At 36.8% G+C, this 12584-nt stretch overlaps 1 protein-coding gene across 20 annotated transcripts in view; it reads right to left on the bottom strand.

Annotated features, from left to right (window-relative positions):
• The window catches only part of LOC126272184 (eukaryotic translation initiation factor 4E-binding protein Mextli), a 121207-nt gene that overhangs the window by 66617 nt on the left and 42006 nt on the right, over window positions 1-12584 (bottom strand). For 7 of the 20 annotated variants that reach the window (XM_049974855.1, XM_049974842.1, XM_049974838.1 and 4 more), the window contains 3 exons: window positions 9833-9999; window positions 9542-9755; window positions 4596-4667 (listed from right to left, as the gene is read on the bottom strand). In XM_049974855.1, coding sequence (XP_049830812.1) covers window positions 4596-4667; window positions 9542-9755; window positions 9833-9999 — 453 coding nt within the window. The remainder of the gene's footprint in view (window positions 1-4595; window positions 4668-9541; window positions 9756-9832; window positions 10000-12584) is intronic. The other 13 variants (XM_049974858.1, XM_049974856.1, XM_049974847.1 and 10 more) reach the window with 3 other exon arrangements.

Genomic DNA, 12584 nt, shown 5'->3' with positions numbered 1-12584 from the left:
AATGTTGATCGTGTGGATGTGATCATTAGAAAGGATCAGTGCGTAACACTGCAGGAAATTGCCAGCATGCTGAATATTTCCTATGGTATTGTGTTGTCCATTGTTCACCAACACCTTTGATATCAAACCGTGAGCCAGATGGAGCCCATGGCTGCTCAAAAGCGACAATGTTTCCAATAATCACTGGAATTTTCGTAATGGTGTGTTCTGTGATTATTCATCACAGGGGATGAAATGTGGGTCTACCATTTCATCTCCGAAACAAACAGAATGTTAATGCGATGAGAGCACAATACATCACCACAAAAAAAGAAGGCCAAAATCCAACATTCAGCAGGAAAGGTGAAGGCCACTGTGTACTTCGACATGCAAATGGTGTGGTGCAAATGGAATTTATGCTGCAAAGGCACAACACTCAACTCTGCTTCATATTGTCAAACGTTGCAACGGACGCATAAAGCAATTAAAGAAAAGCAGTGGGAAAAATTGGGTGCAAGTGTGATTTTGGTGCACAACAATGCAACATCACACTCAGTCGACCAAACGTCAGAACTGCTGCAGCTTTTAAAGTAGGAGGTACGGCAATATCCTCCATACAGAACAGACCTAGTGCCATGTAATTATCATGCGCTGGGCAAGATGAAAGGGGATGTCAGTAGACTAGGATTCCGAAATGAGGAGGTGAAAGCAGCTGTATTCAGGTGGTTACACAGCGCTGGCAGGATTCAAAAATCTGGTTACCCGTTCCGAGAAATGTTTACTGTCTCTTGACGACTGACTAGGTGGAAAAGAGAACTTACATTGTATGTAGCCATAGCATGTTGCCTATGTGAATGTGGTTTATTAAGTTCCTAACTTGGAAGTGTAACTAACTATCTGATTCACCTCTTACATTACAAGTACACATAGTAAGAGCTACAATTTGTCATTCAACACCAAAACAAAACAATATAAATTTAGTGATCACACATGCAGTTCTTTATGTCCTAAGTCAATTTTTCTCACAGCTATTGGATTTGTGGGTACGAAATCAGTATTTCTGCAAGGGCCTATATGCTGGCTAAAATTAGAGATCAGTATATGGGAGTAGAAGCAGTCACTTACACTATAAAATATTTTTAATGTTAAGGAAAGTCACCTGCAACCTGATTTAAGAATTGATGTCAGAGAGCAAAATACTAAGAATTAAGTGGGTTGGCAGTGAGATTATGACCTTATGACAAAAATTCTACACGTTTTCTTATACAAATAACAGCATCAGATTTAAATGCCAAAGACATGCTACAGACACACACTTCACATTAACATGCAAGTCACACAGAAAATAATATTTTCATATCAATTTGTCTATTTTGCAGTGAAAAGGTGTTTCACAATCAGTAAAAGTATTCTCACTGCCTAAAATTGATTCTTTAATCATTTTTAAATCATCTCCACGAGTTTCTCCAGTACTAGAATTGACTTCAACAAAACAAAAACAACAACAACCTGTAAATGCCTGACAGTTAACAAAAAACCAAAATCCAGAAATGTATGGGCTGTGGCTTTCAGTCAGTACTTTTGAGCCTCTGTATGAGGTAATTCTTTGATTCCAGTTTATTCAGTAGCCAGTATGTGTTTTGAAGTGTAACACTGTCCACGGCAACTAACAGCTAAAGAAACTACAATTTTTTTTACTGGGAAAGACAGGAGCCACAGCTTGTTTGTGTGTGTAAAACAGAAAACCACCTACAAGTAAGTAAGCAAAACAGGACAAATAAATTTTTCAGAAAAAATTTCTCCGGAATGCACTTTAACTAAAACTACAGTTTATGTGCCATTCATTACGTAGTCCACTTTCATACTATCTGCTGTTGCATGTTCAAATTGAACTGACAATTTTGGCTTGGTTTGGCTTGGAAAAACGAAGTTATTTTCACAACTTTTTAGCACATAATACTTGGATATCACCAGACCCCTTTTAATGGGTGCTGTTGTGAGATTAGAGTGCATATTTGTTAGATTCTGAAGGTGGTTGTAATTCTGCTAAAAATATGTCACATTTGTTGAGTAAACAAGAGATTTTGGAAGCTCCAGAAGGAGAACCTGATTATGGGTCAGCGGGAGAAATATCTTTCTGCAAACAGGTTGAAGAAGTTCTTGTTATGGGGCAGCTACAACATTACAGGTCCATTTTGAAAACTGAAGAAATGCAGGGCAGTTGCTTATAATCCACACACCTTTAGTTTGTACAAAATACAATTACAATTTAGTTATGCTTATTTGTTTTTATCTTTTCTTTTTTTTATAGAGGAAACTGATAACAAAGCAGCATCCAACATGGGTTTCCAAGATTTGATCGGAGAAGACGAAACAATATATTGGCAAAGCAAGCACGAAAGAAAGAAGCTGGTATTGCCTTGATGTAACATACTTTTCTGTTTGCCAGAATACTTCAGACTTTTCCATACAGAAGCCAATGTCACACAAAAAACTTTTGTTTTCGAGCTGCTTTAATGAAACATTCAATTCCAAAGGGTGTATATATTATTTTGGGACACCCTGGATCGGCCACCCCTAACAGAGGCTGTACATGCAAGAGCGTCTAAGTGCCAAAAGTGGACACTAAACTCTGGGCCTCTGTTGTGCACTGATGGACATACTATCACATTTTTGACAACCATTTGTTGACTTATTTACAGGACAAAGTCAACTTTGCTGAATTTCCATAACAGAATAAGTTACAGTTCGCATCTTGCTGTTTTATTTTCTCATCAATGAGAACTTTTGCCTCTATACAGTGCAACTGTATCTGCTTATCAACAATCCTGAAATATCAAGCAAATTTTATAATCTTGAACTGACACAAATATTGACTCTTTTGCAGATATGGGTATATATTGGGTAGGTACAGACACTCGACTTATGTTTTCCTACAATGTTGTGAATGCCCGAGTGCTTCCTTAGCTGCCAACCTCTCACTGCTGCTGTCGAGTAACTTCATTCGCTGAAAACCCCATATCAATATCTTGAATCATTTATGAGAATGAGAATTATGACCACATAATTTTGGTGGGCAAGGATGTGAATGGGTGCGTCACGCACTAGCATCCTTCAAATATAAAGCCCAATAACCCAAGAATAAAATGAGATCCTTTAACTATCACTTTTACATAAAATTTTGCACAATGTTATAGTTAATTGAATGCTGGACAGTAAATATTATGGATTACAAACATAAATTCAGTTCCTTATCAAGTGAAGATGTCCTGCTAGATGTGCAAAAACTGAATTTTCTTCACCTAACAGTTTGTAGATCAGCCAGAACACCTTCTCTCAGCACAAGCTCCAGCATTTGGTGAGCAGTACAGCAATAAGAAAAGCACCCTCAGCACAGACTGTAATGAGCTTGTCTATGGCAGTGAGAGTGTTAATTACCTACTATGACATGCTGAGCTACTGAAAGAGAGAGTATCAATGACGCACTGACAATTTTTCTAAGAATCTGACAAACATTTGCACTAAATTAAATATTACAATATATCATCTAACATCTTCCAGACCATTATTATTATTATTATTATTATTATTATTACTATTATTTTAAATCACAGAAAGACATTGCTCTGTTAGGAAGCATTTAGCTCAATGTTAAAAGCAATTTACACTATAATCTAACTGCTTCCAAGCATGAATGTTAAAATGCAATGTGTGTGTGTGTGTGTGTGTGTGTGTGTGTGTGTGTAGCCTTTTCATATATGGTACAGTGAATATATCTTTCCTTTGCTGAAGGTCTAGTTTTTATCCCTTCTTTATTTTAATCATAACAACTGTATTCCAATTTACAAATGGACTCCCTCTACTTAACAATTTAAAAAGATAATGATTAAGTGAGATTATATTTGGAGGATATATTACAACTAAATGCTATATTTGTTCTTAGTTGGACAGCTTGCTAATTTCACTGATGATATGTTGAAGTGAACTTATTTATTTATACTACTGCGAGCATAATTTGAAAACAATCTCAGAGTCAGTTGCCAAATAATGTTGCACTCTCATTTTTCTTGGCAAGTCTTAGAGGCCATAAGGCATCTAGAAAACACAGACACTTGTTTAGCAAATATGGGACATGCATAAAATTCAGCCTATACTTCACTGAAAGAGCACATGCTGGCATGGTAGCTTGATAGGATAACCGCTAAACAGAAGTCTTAATATGGAAACCCTGCAAATGTTACACACCTACCCTGAAATGGAGCACATCACAGTGACAATGTAACGACTACTAGACTTTAAAATTAACTGTCACAGAACATCTATACGATTTCCATTTGTTATGCAATAAGGAGAACTTTTATAAAAATTTATGCACTTCAGAAACATACAAACAACACATTATTCATATATTTCTGCTCTCCATAGTTGGATGTATCTGTAGTAAATCATGGCAATGTAGTTACAGGCAATACAATACAAGCAAAGAGCACAGTACTGTTAGTTGAAAATGAGTTCACCAGCAACACACTTGTTAAATAATTATCAAGTGAATTTCCATGCTACATGAAGACAGTTAAGTGCTGCAAACTTTAAACTCAAAAGCGAGTATGTTTTACCTCGCTGAAATGATATGATCGTTTCACTCAGCTCTTCTATCATGTGGACTCTGCGCCCTTTGATGCCCATCACTACACACAACCATGAAAACACATTTACACTTCATATGAAAACATAGCGAGTTTCTTATTAAAAAAAATCATTATATGAATTATGATCTTGAATTTTCAATTATGTGACTTCATTAAGAAAGTAATCATTGTTAAAAAGAAAAAGAAAAACAGGTCAATGTAAAGGAGAAACAAATCTTATTGCTGAACGCACCCAATACATGTTACACATACTATCAAGCATATAAAATATTAAAAAGTATATAATGTGAAAGTTTACTAGCAAACACTTAATACTGAAAAAAAATCCAGTAAATTACCCTTTGTATGATATGGAGAGCAGTTTACAGATAAGCACACTTATCACTAAGCTTCCTAAACAGTCACATTTTGAAAAATAGTGGAAATTCAAATTGGCACAGCAGGAAACTTCGCAAAAGTATAAGATCTTTTTTTTTTATCATATGTGTGTTGTCTTTAAACTTCAAAAATGTTTTCAATGTATTAATTTCTTATTCTTTGTCTTCAACAAAATATTAAAATACTAAAGAAATATATTTAATCAATAATTAGGCTATATTAAAAATAAATTATAGTCCAATCAAAATTACTTAGTAGCTGACCCAAACACTACTGGATCATTCCATCCAAGATGCTGAATTGCATCTCCTACACAAGTATTAAAACCACAGAGATCAGCTTTGCACATTGCATGAAGCTGAATTTTTGAATTAATCATTGCAACTGTGTCACCAAAGTGATAGATATAACAATCATCCATAGTATAGCGCCCTTGCACAGTGCTTGGTGTATATACCCTACGTGTGGATGGCGTAACTTGTTAAATGCAGTTTTTTTTTTTTAAAAAAAAACTATTCAACATACTGTTATTATTTTTATTCAAATAATTGATTTAAATGTATTTGTTTTCCAATATTTTGCTGCATAATTTTGAAAATCTTATTAACTTTTTATTTGCTCTAACTTAAATTTCCTTGTGTTGCCTGTAATCTGCAAACACAACCAGGACTGCTCGTCTACTGGTAATGCGGCACCTCTAATAGCCAGTGTGAGCATAGTTTCAGGCAACCAATGATGGCGAGAAATCAATTTTCTTTTAGAGCGGAAACTGAAATTCTTCCACCTTGCCATGAACAAAGCAATTTGATTTTAGTTCTACACCAAATTGTTGATTGTTGTTTTCTCGCATATTAGTGCATTGCACATCACAAAGTCATGATTACGTTAGGGAATCAGTTTATGGGGAACATCACTAGTTCAATATTTATTGGGCAATAATATTGTGTCCATACATTGTCAAAAGTGTGAGGCCAAGAACAGCACAGTACTACTCGACCTTCAGAGAATATATATTGGTGCTAGATGAGGTGGGCTTTGTCTGTTCTGCAACTGAGTTCCTAGCTTTGCAAAACGTGCAGGAATTATGCTGACAAGACGAAAGAAGTTTGAAGAGCTTCCTGCAAAAATTTCTGTGGGCCACGGGGCTCATTTGCTACAGCATAGATTTGTACACCACAATAAAGACAAATTAACAAATTAAACAAGCTTGTAATTTACCATGCATTTGAACTGTTTTCTATGTACTTCTCTACTGTAACAACTCTTGCAAATGAAAGAACACAATCTTTTACTGATTACTAATGGAAAGCTTACATGATCTTATGTCACAGTGTGACAACTGTTAAAAGATTTTAAAAAGTCTGCTCGTTGGACAGCCGACTTTATCTTATTTGCCAATACTGCAAACTGCTGTAAGTAAAATAAACATTTCTGCTTGCTGTCATGACACCACGATCTTCAGTTTCCTCTACTATTGTGAATAACTGAATATTTGGAGTTTCCTTTACAGTCAGTAACCATTTCTCAAAATACCACAAGATTCTTTGCTACACTTCCTACATCACACACAATCTTCTATCATTCACTTTTTACAGTTCTGTGAGGAAATTCATTCCAAGCAATTTGCATCTCTCTCCCCATCTCGGCAGGCAATTCCGTTTATTGCACAATAGTAACCTTACACTATACTATGTATTGGCCAATGTATGATTTTTAAAGCTCTGCAGTCTTCTTCAAAATTTTGCACAATATGTCATTCCATTCTCAAACAGACAGTATTACTGCACAATACTCTGCATTATGCAATAATTATTGGGCATCAGAGGGTGCCTTAAATTCAGGGCTACAAAATGTCTTATTTGCCGCTGTTCACTCAGTGATCACTTATTACCAACTATCAACAGAGCATCATCTATATCTGTCAGTTATACCTTGCAGCAGCTGTTTCCAACATTGCTCTGCACTAGTCATTAACACCATTTGTTACATGACCCATCATGTTTATGGGCCACCTGTAACTGAGCAGTAGCCTACAACAACTGTGGCAACACTGTAGCAGAAAGTGGCACACTTCAACTAACAAGTAATTTCAATTGGACTATAAGTAATTTTGGAAAATTTTATGTACTTGTGTATGAAGCAGTTTGTGAAAAATGTATTTCAGAGGTTGTGACAGTACACAATCAGCTTGAATTAAATTCACAAAGTCGAGCAACAGAGAACATGAAATTTCCTGTACCCTCATTATCTACAAATGAGGAAGTGTGTATACAAATAATTTTATTATAATGTCAACAATAATTAAATGGACAAAAACTCATTTATATGTAGATGATATCTAATGTATGTTCAAATATTTGTTTGAATTATTATTTGTTTTAAGGTGCTCTTTGCTTGGTGTGCAGCAGATGAGAGTTTGACAGCACAAATGCCTACCAGGTGCTGCATGGAACTACCAACACAGCACGGAGCGCCAAGGAGGACCTGAGAGTGTTATATCTGTACATAATTTTAGAAAAAAACAATAACAACATAAAATTATTTTGAAATTGTCAATTTAGTATGAGCCTTGCTATTGCCCAATTTAGATACCTAACTTTATGTGTGTGCAATAAAACTTCATTAATTTCACAATTTTCTACATGCCTGGAGCAGCAAATGTAGGAAAAAAATCATCTTTTAAAATAATAAACAGTAAGTCAGCTGCAAAATGGAAGCTTTATTAAAATCCTTTTACTATGGTTTCAACATTTCATAGATGTCTTCTTCGGAAATATTGACAACTGGGTTAAATGTTGTGGCAGACATATGTTAAAATACAGCCGAAAGGTGTTAGTCAAATATAAAATTTCGCCTGCACAACGACTAAACCATGTACAACATGACTTATTTGGTATTTCCTCACCAACATACAGCTTGTGCACTGCGCATTGTGCTCATTTTAATTATTATGAAGTTGAAATTTTATATCTAACGCCTTCGGCTATATTTTAACGTACCTCTGCCACATGAATCCAGCTGTCAATATATCTACCTGAAGAAGACATTTTTACAAGCGGCGAGACCTTGGTAAAAGGGTTTTAATAAACCTTCCGTTTTGCAACTGTTTGGCTGTTTATTATTTCTACAAAAAAGGGGGTAAATCACTACTGGTTTAGATTTTAGTACTAACATACCGAAAAGTGAAACTGCAGTTCTCGGAGAAAAACAAGGTGTAACTAAATCCCCTTGTACAGCCTTTGAGGACAGATTGAGTACACCAAAACAAGAAAGAAAAAAAAAGTTTAGTATACATTGATACACAGTTTCTAAAATGCATACCTTAAGCACTATGAGCACTTTTTTCCGTCTTTGATACCATGAAATATCTCTTTTACTAAACAAGTGCTCATAGCTCTTAATGTACACATTTTACTCTCCATATTTACCAGACAATTTCCTTTCTTTCTTTTTTTCATTTCAATCTCTAAGAGTGAAGATCTTGCAGTGGAACAGATGTATTTCATAGTATGGAAGATGAAAGAGCTCATAGCTCTTATGGTATGCATTGCTGCTGTTGTTGTTGTTGTCGTCGTCTTCAGTCCTGAGACTGGTTTGATGCAGCTCTCCATACTACCCTATCCGGTGCAAGCTGCTTCATCTCCCAGTACTTACTGCAACCTACATCCTTCTGAATCTGCTTAGTGTATTCATCTCTTCATCTCCCTCTACGATTTTTACCCTCCACGCTGCCCTCCAATGCTAAATTTGTGATCCCTTGATGCCTCAGAAAATGTCCTACCTACCGGTCCCTTCTTGTCAAGTTGTGCCACAAACTCCTCTTCTCCCCAATTCTATTCAATACCTCCTCATTAGATATGTGATCTACCCACATTTACAAGAGTTTTTTCTTGTTTTGGTCTAAGGAACCCCTCCTCAAAGGCTGTTAAGGGAATTTAATTACTCCTGTATAATAAAGAAAGGAGAAGTTCGAATTCCATAAATGTTACAATTGTAGGTTTAGAAAATTCATAAATGAGAAGACAGACATTTAAAAACAAAATCTCACATTTCATTGTGTATATATGCAGACTGAAGCAACAAATGAAAATTTGAACCCAGACCACGATTTCAACCCAGGTCTCGTGCTCACTAGGCAGAGGCACTAACCACTATGCCACCCTGGCACAGTAGTTTCATACATGTGCAAAGAATACCCTAGCACGCCTCCCTACTCAATCTAAAATCCCATTCACGACATAACTTTAATGTGCATATATACATCATGGATGTTTGAGTGGTTTGATGCAGCTCCCCAGCCTACTCTATCCTGTGCAAGCGGCTTCATTTCTGTGTAACTGCTGCAAGTTACATTCCTTTTAACCTGCTTACTGCATTCATGTCTAGGTCTAATGTATGCAAATGAAACTATTTCAAAATCGCTTTGGAAGTGACAACACACAATAACAGTTAATGGATCTCAGAACTATTGGACTGTATTTGCTGCTTACAAATAATGTAGAAAGAGCAATTTAAATTAAAAACAAAAACTTTACCTTTTCCCGAATCCGAGTTCCTTATAACTACCTCATCTTTGCAATAATTCTTTCCTGGTATTTTTGTTGGTTTAGCAAATTTCCCCGAGGCTTTTATGACTTCCCCTGGATTCAACAATGACGGTTGAGGTGTAGTTGGGGTAATGACTGCTTGGGCTAACGTTGTTGGAGAAAGAGAGAGTCCTGTTGCATCAGGTACTGGCAGCACTTCCTGCTAACATAAAACAAGGAAGCATATACTCAGAAGTCAACATCACTCACTGATATATTAAATGTTCCACCACTACTTACTTCAACAGCACTCAGTTTAGGACGATAATAATTATTCAGATCGTCACTGGACACCCAGTTTCTTGCTCTTAATTCTATTATTTCTAACAGGTGAATTCTAGACACATAGTCAACTTTCTCATCTTTACAGCCGTTCCTGAAAGCTACAAAACATCTATCCAACTGATCTGGAAAAGAAACAAAAAAGAAAATATTAACATCATTCACTGTGTTATGAGATAAGTAAATTGTCACTGTTGACATCAACAAGTGAACTGAGAGGTGAAAGATGTACTGAAAGATTTTCATTACAATTAGATAGGTAGTCATCTAAAAAACATATTCAGGTAATTCACTCACTGTGAAAAATCATATCTATGCCAAAAATGGCCACTGTTTCCATTACAGATTTACATAACCATTCACTGCTTTGTACTCACCTCTGTTATTAATCCACTTACAGCCTTCAGTGATTTCTGAGACATTGCTCTGTTTTTTATCATATTTAGTGGTTTAACGTTTGCACCTCAAAGAAAACACTTTACCTTTACAGGATACGTATTTCCTATTTACACAGTTTGAAGCAGCATCATCCCACTCCCTTCCTATAGCGACACTTACTTAACTTGGCTGTCTGCTGCCTACGACACATAAATATACCCAAACAGCTAACGCAGTTCATGGCACTGAATTTCAGTTGAACACTGCCTATCTAGTTACTTCCAGGGGCAGCAAGAACTTGCTTTACAATGTTTAAAAAAATTACTGAGCAAATTTAAAAATGTAAAATGCTGACATCTTGGGTTGTCGGGTGTTTTGGCTGATATCAGCATCGTTCTTGCAAGATATTTAGGTAACTTAGCTTGTAGCCTTTATCAGGTGCAACCTGAGACTGCTCCTCGAGTGGACCTGGTCCAGTATTTATGTCTGTGGCCTTCTCCCTCCACCGGCAGTAGCAGGCATTCTCTCTGCGGTCCGCGTCCACTTGCTGTGACCTGCTGGAGCACTGCCATTCAGTTTGCTGCCAGCCGAGGCTCTTGGCATTCCCTCTGCAGTCCGTGCCGTTTTATTTGCAATCCAGGTTAGAAATTTAGTCCAGTGAGTTTCCAGTTACCTTCATGCCATCAATCTTCACAGCAAGTCAACTTTCCAAATTCAAACCCAAACCTTTAGTATTAATTATTTTTGGTGTGCTGAAGACTTAGTTTTTCTCTCGTGGGAACTATCCACATACTCATAGATACGGACAATTAACAGAGTTTGTTTTACTGTGGGCAGTGGGCAGTGGGCAGTTATGTCCACTTAAAACATGAAGTCTGCAATCTGCTCCAGATGTTTTAATTTATGTTCCTGTACTTCTTTTTGGTTGGTGGTTAGTGTTTTAACATCCCGTCAACACCGAGGTCATTAGAGACGAAGGGTAAGCTTGAGTTAGGGAAGGAAATCGGCCGTGCCCTTTCAAAGGAACCATCCCAGCATTTGTCTGAAACGATTTAGGGAAATCGCGGAAAACCTAAATCAGGATGGCTGGAGACGGGATTGAACCGTCGTCCTCCCAAATGCGAGTAAAGTGTGTACTTCTTTTTCCTTCATAAATTTGAAAATAGTGAGTTTTAAATTGAAAATTTGTTCCAAGCATATGCATGGACTTAACTAACTTATTTTGCAGTAATATACGAATTTCCATACTCTTTGTTCAGTTCCACTGAAAAGTGTTGCAACTGACAATGGAATAATGAGGGTGACTTTAGGGATTTTTTTATTTACACCACCAATTTTTTCAAGTGCTCCGTGTCTGCAAATTTAGTACTAAGTACTTACTGGTGTATAGAACAATGAATCCCCTCTGATGATATTTGTAACTTTTTGCTCTTCCATTGTCATCTAAACGTTTAAATTCTCTCTGCATGGTACTGTAACATTATTTCATAGCAAATAAGCAGTACCTGTCGTTTATGCAAATTGAGAATTCTCATCCCTTTCTTCTGTCAGTCCCATTTACTTTAAAGGCTTGTGACAATAGATCACTAGACTACCTCTTTTTGCACGAACAGCCACTGGATATGTGAACGTCATTCATACCGTGAACAAATAGCAAAAGTTAAGCAGCACTGACACTGCAGTTCTGCCAAACTCAGAGTTGCACTCCCTGTACTCCGGAGAAGAACCAAGCAAACCTGAGTGACAGGCCAGGCATGGCCTCGGCATGCTCGCAGCCTGAACACTGCACGCATGAATTTTGAAACACCATGGCCAGCCCTGATCTAGCACTTACAAGCATGGTTCCCCCCATGTCCAATCTGGAGAACATCAAGTGGCTTGACACCTCAGAGGTTAAGTGTAACCCAAAGTTTTGAAGGCTAATTTTATATTCAGAGTTGGTGCTTTGAGAATAATTTACGGGAAAGAAGACAATTCAATGGTGCAGGAGTAGGAAATGAGAAGCTTAGAAAATTAAGCTTAGAAATAATGGTAGAAAAATATAAGATACCAGAAATTAAAGTCAACTAAATTACAAATATCATAAACAAGACCACAGTACAAGCTACTATGTCTACAGACATCATTTACACAGAACTGAATGAACGGCATGTGCAACACTGAAGGAACACTTCTGATCTGTTGCCCTCATGAACAGGAAGTACTGTGTGGCATGTGACTGTGGTGCCACCAGCAGCTGTGGTAGCTGTCAAAATGGTGGGCAAAGGTGAGATAGGAAAGACAAGATTTTTGATTGGGCTGAATTAGATGTATGAATCATATTAAATAATTT

Source organism: Schistocerca gregaria, chromosome 5 (genome assembly GCF_023897955.1).
Source record: "Schistocerca gregaria isolate iqSchGreg1 chromosome 5, iqSchGreg1.2, whole genome shotgun sequence".
Taxonomy (NCBI): domain Eukaryota; kingdom Metazoa; phylum Arthropoda; class Insecta; order Orthoptera; family Acrididae; genus Schistocerca; species Schistocerca gregaria.
This window is presented reverse-complemented; position numbering and strand designations above follow the sequence as displayed.